The sequence below is a fragment of the Salvia hispanica genome, chromosome 4 (assembly GCF_023119035.1).
Source record: "Salvia hispanica cultivar TCC Black 2014 chromosome 4, UniMelb_Shisp_WGS_1.0, whole genome shotgun sequence".
Lineage (NCBI taxonomy): Eukaryota > Viridiplantae > Streptophyta > Magnoliopsida > Lamiales > Lamiaceae > Salvia > Salvia hispanica.
Genome location: NC_062968.1, coordinates 28863351 through 28882702, shown reverse-complemented (window position 1 = coordinate 28882702; position 19352 = coordinate 28863351). Strand labels below are relative to the sequence as shown.

The following is a 19352-nucleotide window of genomic DNA, read 5'->3' as shown; positions in this document are numbered from 1 at the left end:
AATCATATCGCTAAAGGGTTTATGTTTATATCGTGTCATGGCGGGTTCGTGTTGTTATTGGTCTTGTCAATGTGAATCACATCATGTCGTTAGTCAGTCGTGATCAGGTTTGAATGTCGAAAGTTGGATTCGTGTTTGTCTTTAAAATTTTCTTAACATGTTAGTATTTGAATTTGATAATATATTACGCGTTGTAGTTGTTGCGCTATTGTTGATGTCCTAATAAACTTTATGTTTTTTCATCTTGTGAGTGGCTTTAACGAGGATGTGAACTGATAAGAGGAAGAAAGGGGACAAAAATCTAAATCACATGGCATAGAACATCACACGTTGGGAATAATGCTTGGTCCACACAATTTATTCAAATTTCCTTTTCTCTCCAAACACTACAACTCGAATTATACACATCATTACCATCATAACTACAATTATTGATACTGAAATGAAATCTATTTTTTTTTCTTGAGGAAATGATGGAATGAAATCTTGCTTCTCCTACCTTTTAGATTATGAGCAACAGCTAGGAATGAAACAACAACTGTATTTCTATAACTATAACTAACATATCTAACAAACTATATTAGGGAGGAAGAGGTTTTAATTTAACGAAGTCAATGTAGAACATATATAGGGAGATGTCGATGTTCTATGAAAAAAACAACAACCTTATTTAGCTTCCCAAAATACCTAGAACTAAATCAAGCATGTTAATAATGAAAATAAATTAAATGAAACACAAGTGCATAATCTTAGCAAATTAAACGTGCAAAACGTGAAAAAGTTCAATCCCCAAACAAAATGTTCATGCATGATAGATGAAAGGCTCATAGGCTAGGAAATTTTGTAAAAAATAGGATACTAACTTTAAACAATAGACCAAATCATATTTTAGAGAGGGTTTACTTTGAATAATATGAAAATTTGATAAATGGTATATATGATTGAGTATTTAATTTGAAGAATAAACTAGTAGCTAAACAGATTAATAATAATTAATCTATCTGCAGGATAGGTCTAGGCCTCCCAAATCAAAGCCAACCTAGCCCGGCCCAGCCCGGTCTATTTCCATATCTCGATCTACAAATTAAGCTAAGGTCAATGTTAAAAATCAAATATCTTGTCCCTCGGCTTGGTGATGATCCAATCTAATCTATATAAGTGTGGATAACCCTCCCCCTTATGAGGCCTTTTAAGGGGTGAGTGGCCCATTTCTAATATGGTATCGTGAGCGGGCCCAAGTCGATGATGGATTTATTTCTTTATCTCTTCTCTTGCCTACCCACGTGATGGAAGTCCGATGTCTCATTCCGGCCCACACGTGAGGGGGCGTGTTAAAAATCAAATATCTTGTCCCACATCGGCTTGGTGATGATCCAATCTAATCTATATAAGTGTGGATAACCCTCCCCCTTATGAGGCCTTTTAAGGGGTGAGTGGCCCATTTCTAATAGTCAAGATGAGTGAACCACTTCAAATATGTGGAAAATGGAACTAAAATTGAATTTAAGTATAATTGCTAGCTTAAAAATTACATGGATCAAAGCTCAAAACTTGAATATACCTCTTTCTCAAATACACACACACACAACACATTTACCTTTTCTTTTTCTTTTTCTTTTTCTTTTTGTTTTAAGAAAAAACTAAAGGAAATTAATGTTAATATGGATGTACATTGGTTGTCACTGGGAGAAAGATAGTCCCTATTATGTGATATGTTTTGTGTTAGGTCCACTTTGTAACATTTAGATGCCTTCCTTTGAATTATTGATACTATCATTTGGAATTTTCTATGTTATTAGGTGATGTTATTTTTCACATTGTACTCCTAATTAATTAAAGTGGTCGTGGACTTGTGGTCTAGAATTTGGAGGCATAAAGTTGGACAGTATTATTACCAATTTAAGTTAATTATACTCGAGCCTTGTGTTATAGCTAATTTGGAAATTATAATTTGAGTAACACAAAATGATCAATAATGTCTAATGATTTTGTTACATAGGAACGAATCTAAGAGTTTAAGAGACTTTCTAGTGAATCATAGAAGCCGGATTGGGATGTCTACTATATAGTTCACCAAAATAAGAAGTTTTTGGTATCTCTCTTCTTACTTTTTATATTAGATGAAAGGCTCGAATCGGCGAGGAACAACTATATAAGTTTAAGGCAACTAAAAAGAAAAAAATACAAAAAATCGTTGGAATATGACGCTTAAACTAGATACATGGATAGCCAATAACCAACAACAAACGAAAAGCAAAAGAGAAACACATACTATTAACACTAAAGGTAGGAAGGAAAATAACCAGTCAACTATCCAATCACCAAAGACCGAAAGAAAACACAGAAACATCACACATTAGGGGACAATAGAAGCAAAATGAGGGTCACCTTAATTTGTATCGTTCGACAAGCGATGTATTGGTTCTTCGGCTACTTCCTGACCAACTTCTAACTTTGAGAAACTCGTCATGTAGCTCTTCTGCACAGAAGGAAAATCTGGGGACCACACCTTAATCAAGAACTCAAGTCTCCAAAGAATGACTTGTTTTCATCATCTCAATTTAGTTCATTTTTTCAAAGATTACTTTTTTTCTAAGTTCTCTTTATTCTTCTTTGCTTTGGTGCATAACTCAGTCTTGTGAAATGCAATGTTCAACACTCCCTTTTATTATTTGAAGTCGTTGGCATGATCATTTCTATTTACGGTAAGTTATACTTTCTAATGAGGTATTCCAAACAATATTTCAACTACTTATTTTCTCTATTTTCTCAGATTTGATCAATTTTAAATTAAATACTATATATCGACCATTGCTGAAAAGAAAATTGTACGAAGATAGTATTATTAATCGGGCCCTCCTACACAATACTTCTAGCTCGGAGACTAGCTAGCTAGTTGAAATTCCATATGAAATTTTATGTTACTACTTCACATTTTACTATTTATATGACATCACAAATATACCAATAGTTGTATTAGTTGAATGATTGACGAAATGTGACTTGAAAGAGAAATCTATAGCCCACCTTAAAATTAACAAATCGTGAGAAGATGGCATTAAATTACTTCGAGGAATCTCTATCACTTCTTTTATGAATACGGACAGTGTTATAACATAATTAGCTGCATGAGAAAGACTGATCTTTTTTATTTTAAAAGGGGAAGTGAAAAGCTATGAATTATTAGGATTTTAAAAATAGGCAAATGATTTCAACTAACCTAAAGAAGATGACGGCTAAGAAAGATTGATATATACAAAATCCTCAAAGAAAGTAAACAGTCAACCCTGGATTTAAAGACGTAACTAGTTATATTTCCATGAAGAAAAGAATTTCAAAACCTCATTGCTATTTTCAATTATATAAATGTAAGTTTAGGATTATGTTAAGATGACAACCCTTTTTAAAATGACAACGTACCACCAATCTCGTGCTGCCACATGGCACGCTATCCAATAATATTATAGGCATATCCAGCAATATTCATTTAGTATGCGTTTACAGATTGCATGATAGTAATATGTGGATTGCTATGTAGATTGTTGAGTATTGTTGTATAAGTATAGAATGTTTCTGTTGCAGTATATATACATATTGTTTTTTTATACCTTTATGTTGCATTATAGCCTATACAACAATACTCGGCCCTCTACACAACAATCCACGTAGTACTATCAAACAATCTGTAGAAATCCATCTAAAACGCTTACTGTGATATTGCTGGATAAGCCCCTAATATTGTTGTATAGCGTGCTACGTGGCAGCATGAGGTTAGTGGTACGTTGTCACTCTAACTATGGTGGCATCCTAATGCTCCCATGTATGTCTATGCTTAAAAATTATTATGTGCTTAATCTAAATTTAAACAAAAGTACCATGCAAGCTGTGCAAGAATAGTAGGTTTTTTTGGGAGTATCATTCCAATTATTATTAGAGATTTGACACTAAGTTTACAAACATATTTGAGTCTCATTCAATGAATTGAAATGCTATTTAGTCACATTGACAAGACTTAGAAATACCTAAATTGGGATAAGGAAGTTGGACCTGCCTCTTAACATCACTTTTAAGTTACAGAAATTAGACTATGATTGATTGTGACAAATTAGGATCAAGTGAGGCTTTGGTATTTAATACTTGTATGTGTTGAGCTGTTAAGACCTATACCTTTTATTATTTGCCAACATATTAAAATTGTCACCTAAAATCCCATTAATATCATGTTAAACATGCAACCTCTCACATGAGTGTGACCACAAAAGTTGTCAAGATTGGTTGTAATTGTACCATCTTAAGGAAGGGCACATGGACAAGATATATAATCGAAACGAACTGAACCGAATCGATACATATAATTATTTGTTTTTTAAAACTATGTGTATAAAACTTCATTACTAAGCCGTCAATTAAATAAGGATATTATGTTTAACAAATTTGATAAATTAGATATATACATGATTTTTGGGACATATTAGTATTCAAGAACTTATAATTTCTAAAATATGAGAGGCCCAATTGATTATGGATATACTTGGGGAAGACTTGTGTTACATAATTTGGAGAGACACAAGTAGACACAATTGATGTGAAACGGTAGTTTTATTCGCTATTTAATATAGCAATGAAAAATATGGTAAAAAAAACTTTCAGGAAAAATATGGTAAAAAATGTCATATTCTTATGAAAATTTTAAAAATGATTCTGTCTGTTCTTTAGACTCTTGAATTTGGAAGGGACCATTGAAGCTGAAACTTCTATTTTAGTCCACATTTCACCTTTTCAATTTCGTCCATAATTGAAAACTTAATAATTACTTAATCTTTTTTTCATAAAATCAGTATTCATCAATCCCCAATGATTTACTACACTATAGGTGTACTATAGGTGTATTATTATTATTATTATTATTATTATTATTATTATTATTATTATTATTATTATTATTATTATTATTATTATTGTTGTTGTTGTTGTTATTATTATTATTAACACACACATATTGACAAATGCGTCGGTACCATATGATTCATTTGAGTGCTATATACACGATTTCAATTATTTTTCTAATTGTACGATTTGCAATAATTCATAGCCTTTCTTTCAAAATGTTGTAATAGCTAGGAGTATTAATATTATTAATATTTTACAACGGCAAATTAAAAGGTGGCAAGATTATTGAAACACTTCTAAATCATTACAAATTGTAAATATATAAAATCATGTGTACAGAATATTTAATGATATAAAAAGGACATTTACTTCCAAGATCTTAAAACCTACTCCATCACTGAAAGAGATGGTTAAACTGTCCTATAGCAAACTCAAGATTTTTTTTTCTTCAACAAAGGTGATTTCCAATGCCATCTTTGACAAATTGACATTTGCAAAAGGGACCATATGAATACGATAAGCTAATTAAATAGTACAGTACTACTATAACTTATGCATAGAAAAGCCCATACTTGACAAATTTCAGGGAAGATGACAGCCAAGAAATGGATTAACTATTTCAAAAAATTTACCTACACATGAATCATGATCATCTCAAATAGTTAAAACTAAATCACATGGCCAATTCAAACCAATCCATACATGATCTCAAATTAAGTGTGAACTGGATTTTTGTTTTGCCATATCAAGGCATGGCAAGAGATGAAACCCAAGGCCATGATTGGAAGAAAATGAGCCTCTAAACTTTGTCCATGGCTTTGCAACAGCATGTGCAAAGGGGTGAAAGGACCACTTCTTGCTGCAACGATCGAATTGCACCTGTACTCGCGCTTAGCCACATTACAAACACCACCTTTTCCTCCACACCACACACACTCACCTATGCTTGTTTCCTCTTTTTGAGGTGTTTTCCCCTCTCCTCAGCCCCTCAACACAACTTGCATGCCCTAATCCAAGATTAGCCCCTCATCGGTGTCACAATTAGGTTTTCGAGTGTGTGTGTTTTGTAGTACTAGTATGTGTCTGTGTTTGTCACCAGAGGCACATGAATGGGCCTAAATATATAGCATCAATCATACACTACTGTTCCCATCTCTGCTGGCCTAATTCAACTGTTCCAATCAAGCATGTATATATGTTACACATTTCAAGAACTCAACAAAAAATAACATGATCATGACTGGAAAACTTGAAATTAATGATGTCTTGATTAGGCTTGACAATTAAGATTGCACGTTTCTTGGTTTGTTCCTTCCTTTTGATTGATTTCAAGAATTCATGGTTGTCATGATGTATATACATGTGACTTGATGTTATCAGCCATATGCATATTTTTTCTTTTTTTCTTTTTTTGACATGTAAATAGCACAACACATTCTATTGCAATAGATTCACCTGTTTTCACTCAAAAACACTAAATATACATGATTGCAAACGTTTGAGTTTGAATTCTACATCTCTTTTGATATCAGTTAACTTTTTTTTACTCCAAGTTATAATTTTGCTCTTCCATACACTATCATTGTCCATGGACCTCTCTCTCTCTCTCTCTCTCTCTCTCTCTCACATCTCCCAAAACAAAACACCAAAGTAGACTAGACAACTGGCAAGTTTGATTCCTACAGCAACATATGTATAAAATTAAGGCAAAGGGATAGAGCCAACCAGAAATATAGTCAAGGGATTTGAGATTTTGAGTTTATTTGGTCTCACACAATTCCTATCATTATATAAAGACACATTATATATAATATTCCATCTCACACATACATCCATCAACACATCTTCACAAAGCAATCACTAGAGGAATAATGAACACATCCACTTCTGAGTGCAGCAGCGGCTGCGAATCCGGGTGGACTACGTACTTGGATCATCTCTCCAGCTCGACAAATCCGTACACACACTACACACAACAAGACTACCAAGGCAAAGGAGCCAATTATGTGCATGACCATGATCATGATCAAGAAGCTGATGAGGACCTTTCAATGGTCTCGGATGCCTCGTCCGGGCCTCCTCATTTACACGGTCCTCCTCCGCCTCAGCCGGAAAGGAAGCAGAAAAGCAAGACAAAAGAGAAGAAGAGCAAGAAGCTGCAGCAACATAGCTTCTGCCTTGATGACACTGCTAGCTCCCCTTTCTTGCAGGCAAGTCCAACATCTTTTTATGTATCATTTTTTTTATTTAAGCCCAAAATTTTAATTTTCCATTTGATTAATTTCAGGGCAATGCAGTTCCACCTGAAAATCAACATCACTCATTTTCCACAGCCCAATTTGAGGTGCTTTGTTTGTTACTTCTTTTTTTTCTTCCCTCTTTTTTCACTTGTTTGTAAAGATTGCTTTTTTACAATGTTTAGGAAGAGAGAATGCCAAAAACTAAGATGGTATTCTTCAAATCCTCAGGTGGGAATTTGGATTGATTTTTTTTTTTTTTTTTTTTTTTGTGACATGAATTTTGTTAGTCTGATTTTGGCTTGTGCATATTTGCAGGCAGTTTGCTGGGAAGAAAAAGGCAGTAACTAAGAAGCCATGATTTTTTTCTTTCCTCTCTCTCCATGTCTATTCTGTGCTTCAATGTCTCAAGAAATCAATTCAAATAAACAGGCTATGTTCTAGCTCTCCTTTTCTATTTTTTCTTTTAATAGAATTAATTTCTACATGGTTACTATTTCCTGTCCATGCAGCAGGAAACAACTAGCTCTCATTAATGTAAAAAAATTAGGAAAAAAAATTGTAACAAAAATTGTTCCATTAGTTTCAAGACTTGCACACGCATTACAATTTACACATAATAATTAAGTCTCTTTGTTTTTACAGAAAATGAAACATCTAAAAATCTAAGGTGATATTTTTCCACACAACATATTGATTTTCTTTACTTTTTTTTATTATTTTAAAAGTAGGCTACATTGTTTGAGCACTCGTGTGAGCACATCTCAATTATGAAAAGGGCACGACGACAAATTAATAGATACAAAAATAATGAAGATAAAGATAAGAAAAATAATCAGCAAGCTAAATTTCTACAAAGAGAATAGCCAAGAACAAATTTAGGCTGAACAAATCTTGCTTTCCCCCAACATTAAAAAGGGGGACAAAATTGCTTTTTTGATGAAAAAAACTTGTTATAACTCTCCACATTTTTTTTCTTTACACCAATGTCCGAAAATGACATCTCACCACTTAATGACAGCAACACGGTGTGTGCGTTTATGTCACGTTCACGGTTCACCCACACGGGGCGAGTAATATGCGAGACATATTACTGAATTATGAGGCGAATTAATTGCATAAGAAGAGTGAAAAATTAATGGAGGGAGAGGGGTCTTCCTTTTAAATCATGTGATGAAGGGTTGCCATACTTCAGAATTTTAAGTCCATATCTTGAAGAAAAAATTGATAGAGATTTTGAGAAAGGGACAAGAGATCACATCTATGTATAGTCTTCTCAATATCTCACTACATGGTACTTCTAATAATTGAGAATAATATCATAGGGGTGTAATAAAATTTAATAATCCTATAGAATTAGAATATACTACTAGATAAAGATTTATTATGATTTGTATAGATTTTTGTCCATGTGGGGTAATATATACTCTCTCATTTCCATTATTCATCACATGGATTCTTTTTCAGAGAGTCATATAATATAAAATATTTACTTCCTCCGTCTTACTTTAGGAGTCCCGGTTGAGTTCGACACGGGTTTTAAGAAATGTAAAGAAAAGTGGGTGAAAAAAGACAGTGGAATGTGGGTCCTACTTTTTTATATTAGTTTTATAATAAAATGTGAGTGGAAATATGTTAGTGGAATGTGGGGTCTACTACCATTTATGGAATATTCCAACTGGGACTACTAAAATGGGACACCCTAAAATGATAAACCGAGAGCATCCGCAATGGTGCTTAGGCCAACAATAGGCCAACCATAGGCCAGACCATTCTCTCCCTGTGCCACGTCGGCCAACACTGAAAAATCTACACGCCACATCAGATTTAGGCCGACCCATAGGCCGGCCGCAATAAAAATAATTCAAAATATACTACATTTACGGAATTAAAATTACGATTAAAATACGGAATTAAATTTACGAGACATATACGGGAAAATTCATTAATTTTATTTAAACTAAAAAAAAAGTACATTAACTAAAAAAATCATAAAAATAACATAATAAAAAAAATCCGGGCTTCCACACACGAGCCACCTTGAATCTGTTATAGTTTGCCGCTAGCCGAACGGGGGTCTCGCTGTACAGAAATTGGGCTAGTTGTTGTTGTCCATCGCTAGATGTTGCTCTTATACAGAAATTTAGAGACAGAGAAAATCGCGTTTATATAGTTTTTCAAATATTTAAAAAAAGAATTAAATTTTTTTTTTAAAAAGAATTAAAAAAAAAAAAAAATTCGGCGCTGGCCGATCGGGCCGCCACAATGGCGGCCAGCGCATCGGCCAGCCCACGCCGATCGGCTCGCCGATTTCGCGCTGGCCGACTCAATGGTTCGGCTAGCCGATCGGCCAGCGCGACGAATCGGCTAGCCGGTCGCTAGCCGACCACTGCGGATGCTCTAAAGTGGGGTGGAGGGAGTACTATTTATTACTCAAACAGTCACATAACTATATTAACTTTTTAAAATAGTCATGTCTGAAAAAAAAAATGTGTTATAAATAACAGAAGAAGATAGAACAATCATTCTCACATGTAGAAACTCAATAATTAGTTGTACACTTGTACATTAATGTGTCATATATGATGGAATGAGGGAGTACAAAATCATTCTCTCTTGTACAAACAAATAGTAATAATACTAGTCTAGTGAATTTGTGGTTATTTCAAACTCAATGATGAATATAATTGTAGTACAGGGATAATGTTCATATATTTTAGGTTCCAAAATTGGGCCAATCGTGTTAAATTAAATATGCCATATAAATAATTAATTGGTAAGTCTTTTTAGTGCATGACTGCTTTCATTAGTCAAATTTTTGGCCAAATGTTGATCGATGTATTTGTCCAAAGCATAATAAACAAACAAGAATTTGGCCATGGTGATTACCCCAATTATTGTTTTCTCTAACACTTAGTGCAACAATTATTGAATAAATTCATGCACGCACGTGACCTACATTTTGGCACACCTACTAAATTATCAAATGATAGACACCTTTAACTTTTTTCGATTTTTATAATAATGCTCAAAACCCAGATTTCAGCAAGCGAAGTCCACTAACAATAGTGATAATTCAAACCATACAAAATAAGGTGCAATTTATCAAAAAAATAATAAGTAGACCTCATATTCCATCAAATTATTTCGCTCACATTTCATTTTGAAACTGATACTGTAAAAGTGTGATGGAAATTCAACCAATATATTTCCATCGATTGAGTCAAAATGTGACAGTTTATTGAGGACAGAAAGAGTATTAACTATGCTAAACTAAGGATGACAAGTTAGAAAAACATCTAAAGACTAAACAAACCATCAACAAAAGTTAGAAAGATGGGAAGCATGAATTGAGTTTGCCAGGCAGCTTATAGAACTCATTATTCCTAACATCTTTGGCATACTGAACAAACTTATCCCACCAGAACGAACCGTTGTCTTTCCTCGCCTGCTCAGAGCTACGCTCGAGGCTGCAGTCGAGCACAAGCGCCACCAACCCGGCCACGGTCGCATGGGACATCAGCATCACAGAGATCATGTCATTGAACTGCACATAAATTGTATTAAGAGATATTTTCTTGTTTTCTAAAAAAAAATAAAAACTCTGTTATAGCACGTACCCATCGTGCAGGGGTGTGGAGGGGGCCAGTGCCCGTGGTCGCGTGATTCTCTCTGAAATACTGCGGCAGTGAGATTCCAACGAAGAAGGAGAATCCGAGTATCAGTTTTGTTCGGAAACTGTTGAGGTTGCAGAACTGGAGATAACCTAACCCTGCAGATGCTGCATTCATGCACGAATAAATGTTTTTTTCGAGTGCGTTATCTTTGATTGCAAATTTATAATAATAAAACGAGAGATAAAAAAGTAGAGAAAATATTGTCGCGTCAATATTACTAGTATAAACTGTTTTCACTCAACGAATCTCGACAAAATTATGTTTTGAATCCACTAATGCTTTTTAACGGATGGTAAAGAAATCTACTTACAAACATAGCCTAGGAAGATGCAGTAGGATGCTGCGATGATTGGTAGGGGCATTGATGCGAAGACAGCGCCAAATTTCCCTGCGATAGAACAATGTCACGTTCGATTAGAATTGGACCCGTAGTCCAGATTAACAAATTCTCATCGACTTAGATCTTAGATATACTACTGCATTAGAATCCGCCCTTAATAGATCTTATTCTGATTTCACCAAGTCGATGTGGGATAATTACCGAAAATCGAGAAGAAGATCATGAAGAGGGATGAATATTGAATGATTCTTCTGCTCCCTGCTTTTGTGAGGGCTAAAAGGCCAACATTTTCCCTGCATATGTATAGCACATGCCTTCAATTATACATATGTTGAAATAGTTAAAATTTATACATATGTTTAATAAATTTATGTATATGTTTTTTGTTACACTGATACTGTAGAGCAAGTGATGCTTCCAAATAAGGCATTGAGCAGAGTTCCAATCCCCTAAAACACACACACACACACACATTAAGCAAAATGTTGAGTTTTTTCATGAATGAAACAAACACACATATATATATATATATAGCTGACCAGCCAGCCGACGCCTCGGCTGATCACTGAAGGTGGTACAGGCGTTGCACTCCCGTACCTGGCTGCTGCAACGAACGAGCCAGTCGACTGCAGCGACAAGAAAAATATGAAGAGAAACGTCGCGAAAAATATAAGTATGTAGGGATGCAAAGAGAGTGTTTTAAGACCTCAGTCAGAGCTACAAACGAAGCGATCATCGCTGCAAATGTCTCTCCGCCGTTGAAAGTTGGAGGCCCCCACTGAAACGGAAATGGCGCGTAAAACCTGCGAAATTCAAACTACGGCCTCATGTACAAACCATTAATGGCGCGGTTGGAAAACAAAAGATGATCCAAGCTACCAAGGCGCGGAGCTAATGAGGCCGGAGCCATCAGTGCGACAGCTAGATTGCTTCGTCTTGTTGAATGCGCCGCTTAATGTTAGGATCTCCGCGTAGATCCACACGAATGCAAGGGATATGAGCAGAGAGTATCTGTCCAAAACTGGCCTCTTGAGCTTTATGTATTTTGGGAGAATCTGCTGAAAACAAGTACCATTTTTAGTACTCATGTGTTATATTATAGTATCACATATTTTTCATGCTTGTGTAGTGAATTCATTACCTGAGAGATAACAAGGATTAAGACAAGCTCTGGTATGCCTACTTCAAAGCATTTAGCTATCTACAAACAATGTTAATACATAATATGTTTAGTAAGCATGATAAAAAAAATAGTACTAGTAAGTAAGTTTACCTGTGGGAAGCCAAGATAGTAGAGCCCGAGACCCGTGAAGGTAACCAGAGGTGCGGTCGACATAGGCGTAAGCAGCCTAATAAGATGAGATTCGAGAAGTTATTTCTACAGGAGGAAAACTAGTATCAGCAGCGAGCGGTATACCTTGTTACGTTACGCCACAAGCCAGTGAATCCGAATACCATTTGGAAGCAAGAGCTCATGATCAGAGCACCTTGGATTCCCCTCATTGTTAGTACAAATCTCTGAGACAATACCAAACAAATTAAAATTTATTGAAAAAAACAACCTAGGAGATTAGGAAGAGCATCAAACCAGCTCGGGTGGATGCAACGTGGCGTATCTCCTGGACTGGATGATGGAAGTCGCGGGGATGAGGAAGGCGTAAGAGCCGCCTATGACTGAAGGCAGCCTCGTCCCGAAAAGGGAATGCATCAGAGTGTTCACACCAGAAACAAATAGTAAGGTTTGAATCACCTTTGCCTTGTCTTTCTACATTAGTTCATTAGTAAGCTGATTAAAATGGGAAAAAAAGGTTGAAGTTTATGTAAAAAATGGGATTGATCTTACATCACTTCCACCCATTTGAGGTACTAACAAAGTTGGGATTAAGACAGTTGAGCCAAGGGAGAGGATGTAATGCTGGAATGCCAACAAGATTGATTCCACTGCAAGAACAAAATGAAGATGATTTTATTTTATTTTACATGAAAATCAAGAAAAGAGAAAAATGGATGTGGGAACTGACACAAGGGTGGTGGGCTGTTGACGCAGAACTGGACTCCGGGGAGTTGCTCGAGGGGCGGATGGGACGGAGGCGGAGGCGGAGGTGGAGGAGGTGGCTGCTGATCGCCGGTGGCAGCGGCGGCGGGTGTGGCGGATGGGGCGGGTGTGTTTGACATGTTTAGAGATGAGAGGGGAAATGGGAAGAGGTGGAGAGGAGCTTCTTGTATATAGAATTTGAAGTGATTGCAGAATCTTTGTAATGATATGTAACTTATCACAAATTTTAAATTGGTATGAATTCTATACTTATGGAAATCTAAACATGAAACCGTTACAATGGAGACATGAATAACAAGTTTATGAATGATCTATGCATTTATGTAGTCTATCATGAAATATTTAATTTTCATGGGATTATTGTGTTTCATATGTTGGTGGATTGTTGATTTTAATGCAGCTCGATTATTAAGACGTTTCTCCGTGCATAACTCCAAAAAAAAATAAAAGTATAAAAAACAATTTGGTTAGAATAGTTCGATTATTAACACGTTTTGTTTATAATTTGTGTCAATTAGTTATTGACAGGATATATTTCGCACATATAATGAATTCACATAACCAGAAATGCATATTAATGTAAATCAAGGGACAATTTTGAGCTTAACAATCAGAATTCAGAATATTTAATACTGTACCATTGTATGTACCAAATACATCAAGAAGGGGATGTATATTTACTGCATAAATGACTACAAGAATATACTGGACCCCGAACTGTGCTAAGAAACAATAGAAGGAAGATTCAGCCTCAAAAAGTAGCCATCCCGCTTGGAACTATGACAGTCGCACAGATAGAAATCGTCATTCTTCTGATTGGTATGTATTTCACTCACTCCTCATGATGTACTGAAGCTCCTAACAGCTGAAAGCAGACACGGGAAACATCATTCGAGGTTTTCAATGAAAAAGATTGAGATATAATCAAATGAGAAGCTCTTTTCCTGTTTCCTATTAGATATAGACAGCAAATGTATGAGTTTTACATGACAAACCAATCTATAATATCCACAGTTAGTGTAGGCGTGTGACAGTCAGAATATGCATTTCCTTTTCAATGAGATAACCGTGCAACACAACGTTTTTGGTGAGTGTGGAAGAAGTATTCAATCGTTATAACCTCTATGAATAAACGAGCTTTGTCAACAGACATCACCTCCAATGTCCATATTCACCAATATCATCCACTTCACTTTACTCGTGAGAAAAATGAATCTTATCCACGACCACTACTTAGTATTGCATAACTATTTATTCTGGCAGAATTAGTAAATATTAGTAGATCATGGAAAACTAAAGATTTGATGCAACAGATGAGACATGATATTGATGATGAACCAAAATTAAGCAGAGTGTGAATGGTTATAGATCACATTTCTTCAACAGCTAACGCTGTTCAACTCGTCTCAAGTTTGACTATATGATTCAAAAGCTGTCTCGACTATTTCAGCATCTTACATCTATTTAGAAACACTGACACAGCTAACTTGACTATACATGATTCCTAAAGCGTACTCCTACAAAATACACAAAATCAGCTCTAGCAATAGCAACAGTAATAGCACAATTAGCATATGATGTAGCAGAAATGGTAAACTGATAACAGAATTATTCACAATGGAGATGAGTGATCAGAGAGAGTTACCGAAGAATCCAAGTTCAGTAGCATCATGCATTCAGCTTGTCTTCTTTTTTCACCCACACCCGAATTCTCTCTCTCGGTTTCATACTGTAGTCATCATATATGTTCGGCCTCGTGTGGCTCATTCCCCTCCCAAAAGCTCCCCTCCAGTTCGCATTTGCTGGATACGCATGCCAAAAGCTCCCGTTTTCACCTTTTCTTGGTAAAACCTTATGATCCACCTTCTTCTCAATCTCCACTGCCACTTCCTCACCATTTGAGCCTCCAACTTTAACTCCATCCTCTTTGGTCTTGTTCTCTCGCTCAGATATTTCATTTTCTCGATATCCCCTCCCATAGCTCCTGTTTTCACCTTTTCTTGGTAAAACCTTATGATCCACATTCTTCTCAATCTCCACTGCCACTTCCTCACCATTTGAGCCTCCACCTTCAACTCCATCCTCATTTTCTCGATATCCCCTCCAATAGCTCCTGTTTTCACCTTTTCTTGGTAAAACCTTATGATCCACATTCTTCTCAATCTCCACTGCCACTTCCTCACCATTTGAGCCTCCACCTTCAACTCCATCCTCTTTGGCCTTGTTCTCTCGCTCAGATATTTCATTTTCTCGATATCCCCTCCCATAGCTCCTGTTTTCACCTTTTCTTGGTAAAACCTTATGATCCACATTCTTATCAATCTCCACTGCCACTTCCTCGCCATTTGAGCCTCCATCCTCTTTGGCCTTGTTCTCTCGCCCCCAGATTCTATTTTCTCGATATCCCCTCCCATGGCCCCTGTTTTCACCTTTTCTTGATACAACCTTATGATCCACCTTCTTTTCAATCTCCACTGCCACTATCTCACCATTTGAGCGTTCCCCTTCAACTATGCCCTCTTTTTCCTTGCTGTCATGCCCCCGGATTCCAATTGCTCGATGCCCCTTCCAAGGCCCCCAGTTTTCTCCTTTTCTAGCTAAAACCTTATGATCCTCCTTCTTCTCAATCTCAACTGCCACTTTATCCACATTTGAGCCTCCCCCTTCAGCTCCATCCTCTTTCGCCCTGTTGTCCCGCCCCCGAGTTTCATTTACATCTCCAACTCTTAAACTAGCTATTCCACTAGGAACCTCGGAAATTTCATCCTGATCAGCCTTGTTTTGCAACTTCAGTTCACCTTCGTTACCCTCTGAAACAACAGGCCTATACTCCTTCAACATGTTTATCTTCCTCTCTAGATTGCCTCCATTTTTCCTTCCCCATCCTCCTCTCCCTCTCCTTCGCTCTCTTTCTTCCTCACTCCTTCTCCCTCTATCTCCACCTCTCTCACTCCCTCCCTCTCCACCTCTCTCACCCCATCTCTCCCCTCCATTCCTTCTATCTCCCCCCCTCTCACTGCCTCTCCTTCTCTCCCCTTCTTCCTCACTCCTTCTTACTCTATCTCCACCTCTCTCATTCCCACCATCTCCACCTTTCTCACCCCCTTCCCCACTCTCACTACACTTCTTACCACCAGCCTCCTCTTCACTCTGCTTCAACTCATTCACTCTAAGTGAACCCTTACCCCTGCCATTTTTATTGAATCTACCTCTCAAATCACTTCTATTCACATGAGCAACCTCTCCATTTCTTGGCAAAACCTCAACCACAGACACACACCCTACCAGCTCAACCGCGCTAGACCCGCAGCCACTTCCACCTTCCTCACCCAAAATCAACACCTCAGCCTCAGCCCCAAGTTTCTCCCTTTCAGCCCCTTTGAAATTCCTCTTGTTTTTACCTCTTCCTCCCTTTTTTCTTATGTTCTTATTAATTTCTACTCCATCGCCGGGCCCACCACAGACTATCTCCTTCCCCTTCTCTTGAATCTCACCAGTCGCCCTCACAAACCCGCCCCCAATTTTCGCACCCCCTCTCTGATTCTGATTCTGATTCTGATTCTGATTCTGATTCCGACTCCTCCCCTCCCCTTCCTGTTTTTGCTTCAGCGCCAACGCTTCCCTCTCCCTCTTCTCCTCTTCTTCCCGCTTCTGCTTCAGCTTCGTCTCTTCTTGCTTCTGCAGCCACCGCTCTTGTAGTTGAGCCAGCGAAACGTAGTCCGACGGCAACGCAGCAGCCGCCTCCTTTCTCTCTCCTCCTTCCATCGCCAACGCATCCCTCTCTCTCTTCTCCTCTTGTTCCCGCTTCGTCTCTTCTTGCTTCTGCAGCCACCGCTCTTGTAATTGACCGAGCGAAACGTAGTCCGCCGCCTCCTTTCTCTCTCCTCCTTCCATCACCGTCTGAAACCTCAAAATCAGATGCGAAAAAAAGGGATCGCGAAATTGAAAACCCTTCAAATCAAAACTCAATTACTCCTCTTTTGCTTTTGTACCTTTATGAGGATTGTAGCGAGTTTGGTGTGACCATAAAGTATTAACCACTGGCCACTTTCCTTTCCGTCGATTTTCAAAGCACAAAATTGTTTGCCTATTTATATGCCATGCAACCACAAATTTCCTTCAGTTTTTTCCCTTGGGTCATGATGATTTAATGAATTTGGGTGAAAACGAAGCCATTTAACCACACTCGCTGTTTAATTTTATACTTCTACTAATTCATTATTGAGTATTATCAAGTGGATATGGTTCGGGACTCGGGTCTTCACCCGGATCCGTCTTAGTATTGACCTAACCAACAATTTTAAGATTATTTTATTCATACTTAAATTCCAAACTTTGCACCTTCTTCTAAATTGGATTTTATATAAACTAATTTTCAATATATGTCTCAATCTTTGAATTTGCTTTTACCTGTAGTTGATTATGTCTAGTTTTTAACACGAGTTTAAAATTGTGATTTTGACATTCATCCAACATTAATTTATGTTGGATGAATATGTGATAGTCGCGCGCATTCAATCAAAATAATTATGCATTAATTCAATTTATTAAGTATTAGACTAAAGTCCAAAATTGATTATTTATATTTACTGAAAAAATAGGTTATATAATTTGATAACTTCTTGTCCTATGATGCTTAATAGTTTTATCAAAAAATTAACAGTCAACAAAATTTTGAACATATTTGTTATTTATTGCATTTAACAGAATTTAGGAGGAGAATAATGTTTATTTTAGTGTATTTTTTTATTAATATTTGTGTTTTTATCTAAATATAAAGACTTGTTTATTTGACGAGAAAGTATAATTGGCAAAGAAAATGATTCAAGTATACAATATATGATTTCCAATAACTTCACTTTGCCATGTTTGGAAAAATATAATGATTTTGAATTTTATTGTTTATTTAAACACTAAATTTAAAATATACGGAAGTATTGATATATACATATAATCACTTTTCTGATTACAGAAATGCTAATTATTATGATAATTTCAATATATTTCATTAATAAAAAAATAGGCAATGACAATAAATAGATATCGTTAAGACTTGGGACGAAAAAGAAAACTATTTTTATCATAATAGATTCCGTATCTTTTGTACGAAAATATCAAGAAAAATTGTTAGGATTTTGAATTCATATTAATCAATTAAATACAATCAAGTAATTGATATAATAACTCATTTAACTAATTGACAAAATAATAAGTAGAGTACAATTTTTATTATTATATTATAACTATATCATACAATAATTTTAAAATTATTTAAAGATTTTCTTAGTAAAGTATTGATTGAAGAATAATGATTGTATTATTATATTTATTATTATAGTGTATAATTTAAATAATAAGGTTAAGATTTTATTGATAAGTTCTTAATTTATTAGTACATAATAATTATTATTGATTGAGATATCTTTTTAGAAAATAATTTTGAGAATAAGTACCTTCAAGAATCATTTTGAAAATCTTTTGATAAGGCCAAACAAAATAGTGTATCCTTTAGTGTAACGCCATTCAAGATTCATGTTGGGAAAGAGGTAGTATAAATGATCAAGTACAATACCCACGCATACATTGTATTCTTTTGAATTTCTCAATCTCCATTTTATTCTCAAACACCAAAAATAAGAACACAAGCCACACAAAACACATATGGAATCAATGTGGTCCCAATTAAAGTTCAAATACTATGATATGATCTTCAGCTACACTACCCCACTTGTGTTCTTGCTCTCTCCTTCTAACTGGCTCAAGTTGCCCTTCTCTTTGATGAGTTGAATGTGGTGGTGCTTGCAGTAGAGCCGCCCCTCATGCGCTATGTAGTTCGACGGGCTAATCGTGCACCCCCCATGGGTGCACTTGAAGCAGCTCTTGTGGTACGACGTCCCATTCACCGACACCTGCCATGGCACCATGTTACATTGTGCAACGAGACGAATCCCTTAAAAGTTCGTCCAAAGGTCTTGAGTTTGAATTCTTCATATAGATAAAATTATAACGAATGGTTTTACAATATCCGGTCTTTGACCTAGGCAAGGCCACATCTGCTCTCGCCTAAGACCCAAAAAGTACGATATATTCGTTTGGGAAATCTCCCAATTTAGAAGCTAATCATAGATTCTTTTCGATGGAACAATATGGTC

At 36.2% G+C, this 19352-nt stretch overlaps 3 protein-coding genes across 4 annotated transcripts; 1 reads left to right on the top strand and 2 right to left on the bottom strand.

Annotated features, from left to right (window-relative positions):
• The first annotated feature begins 6635 nt into the window (after window positions 1–6635).
• LOC125185590 (protein SOB FIVE-LIKE 5-like) lies at window positions 6636–7584 on the top strand. Of its 2 annotated transcripts, XM_048082151.1 has the most exons (4): window positions 6636–7100; window positions 7178–7234; window positions 7313–7358; window positions 7446–7584. In XM_048082151.1, the coding sequence occupies exons 1-4, from the start codon at window positions 6762–6764 to the stop codon at window positions 7472–7474; spliced, it is 471 nt and encodes a 156-aa protein (XP_047938108.1). In that variant the 5' UTR covers window positions 6636–6761; the 3' UTR covers window positions 7475–7584. The 2 variants fall into 2 exon arrangements, with proteins under 2 accessions (XP_047938108.1, XP_047938109.1); XM_048082152.1 differs by lacking the exon at window positions 7313–7358.
• Window positions 7585–10345: 2761 nt separating this feature from the next.
• Window positions 10346–13319, bottom strand: LOC125220848 (nucleobase-ascorbate transporter 6-like). Its single transcript, XM_048122983.1, has 14 exons — window positions 13166–13319; window positions 12988–13085; window positions 12733–12909; window positions 12562–12662; window positions 12418–12493; window positions 12286–12345; window positions 12024–12199; window positions 11851–11947; window positions 11684–11770; window positions 11535–11593; window positions 11346–11437; window positions 11115–11192; window positions 10748–10908; window positions 10346–10674 (listed from the first exon to the last, which is right to left on the bottom strand). The coding sequence occupies exons 1-14, from the start codon at window positions 13317–13319 to the stop codon at window positions 10456–10458; spliced, it is 1635 nt and encodes a 544-aa protein (XP_047978940.1). The 3' UTR covers window positions 10346–10455.
• A 461-nt stretch (window positions 13320–13780) lies between these two features.
• Window positions 13781–17371, bottom strand: LOC125220847 (uncharacterized protein DDB_G0290685-like). Its single transcript, XM_048122982.1, has 3 exons — window positions 17193–17371; window positions 14846–17100; window positions 13781–14065 (listed from the first exon to the last, which is right to left on the bottom strand). The coding sequence occupies exon 2, from the start codon at window positions 17092–17094 to the stop codon at window positions 14869–14871; it is 2226 nt and encodes a 741-aa protein (XP_047978939.1). The 5' UTR covers window positions 17095–17100; window positions 17193–17371; the 3' UTR covers window positions 13781–14065; window positions 14846–14868.
• Window positions 17372–19352: the final 1981 nt, after the last annotated feature.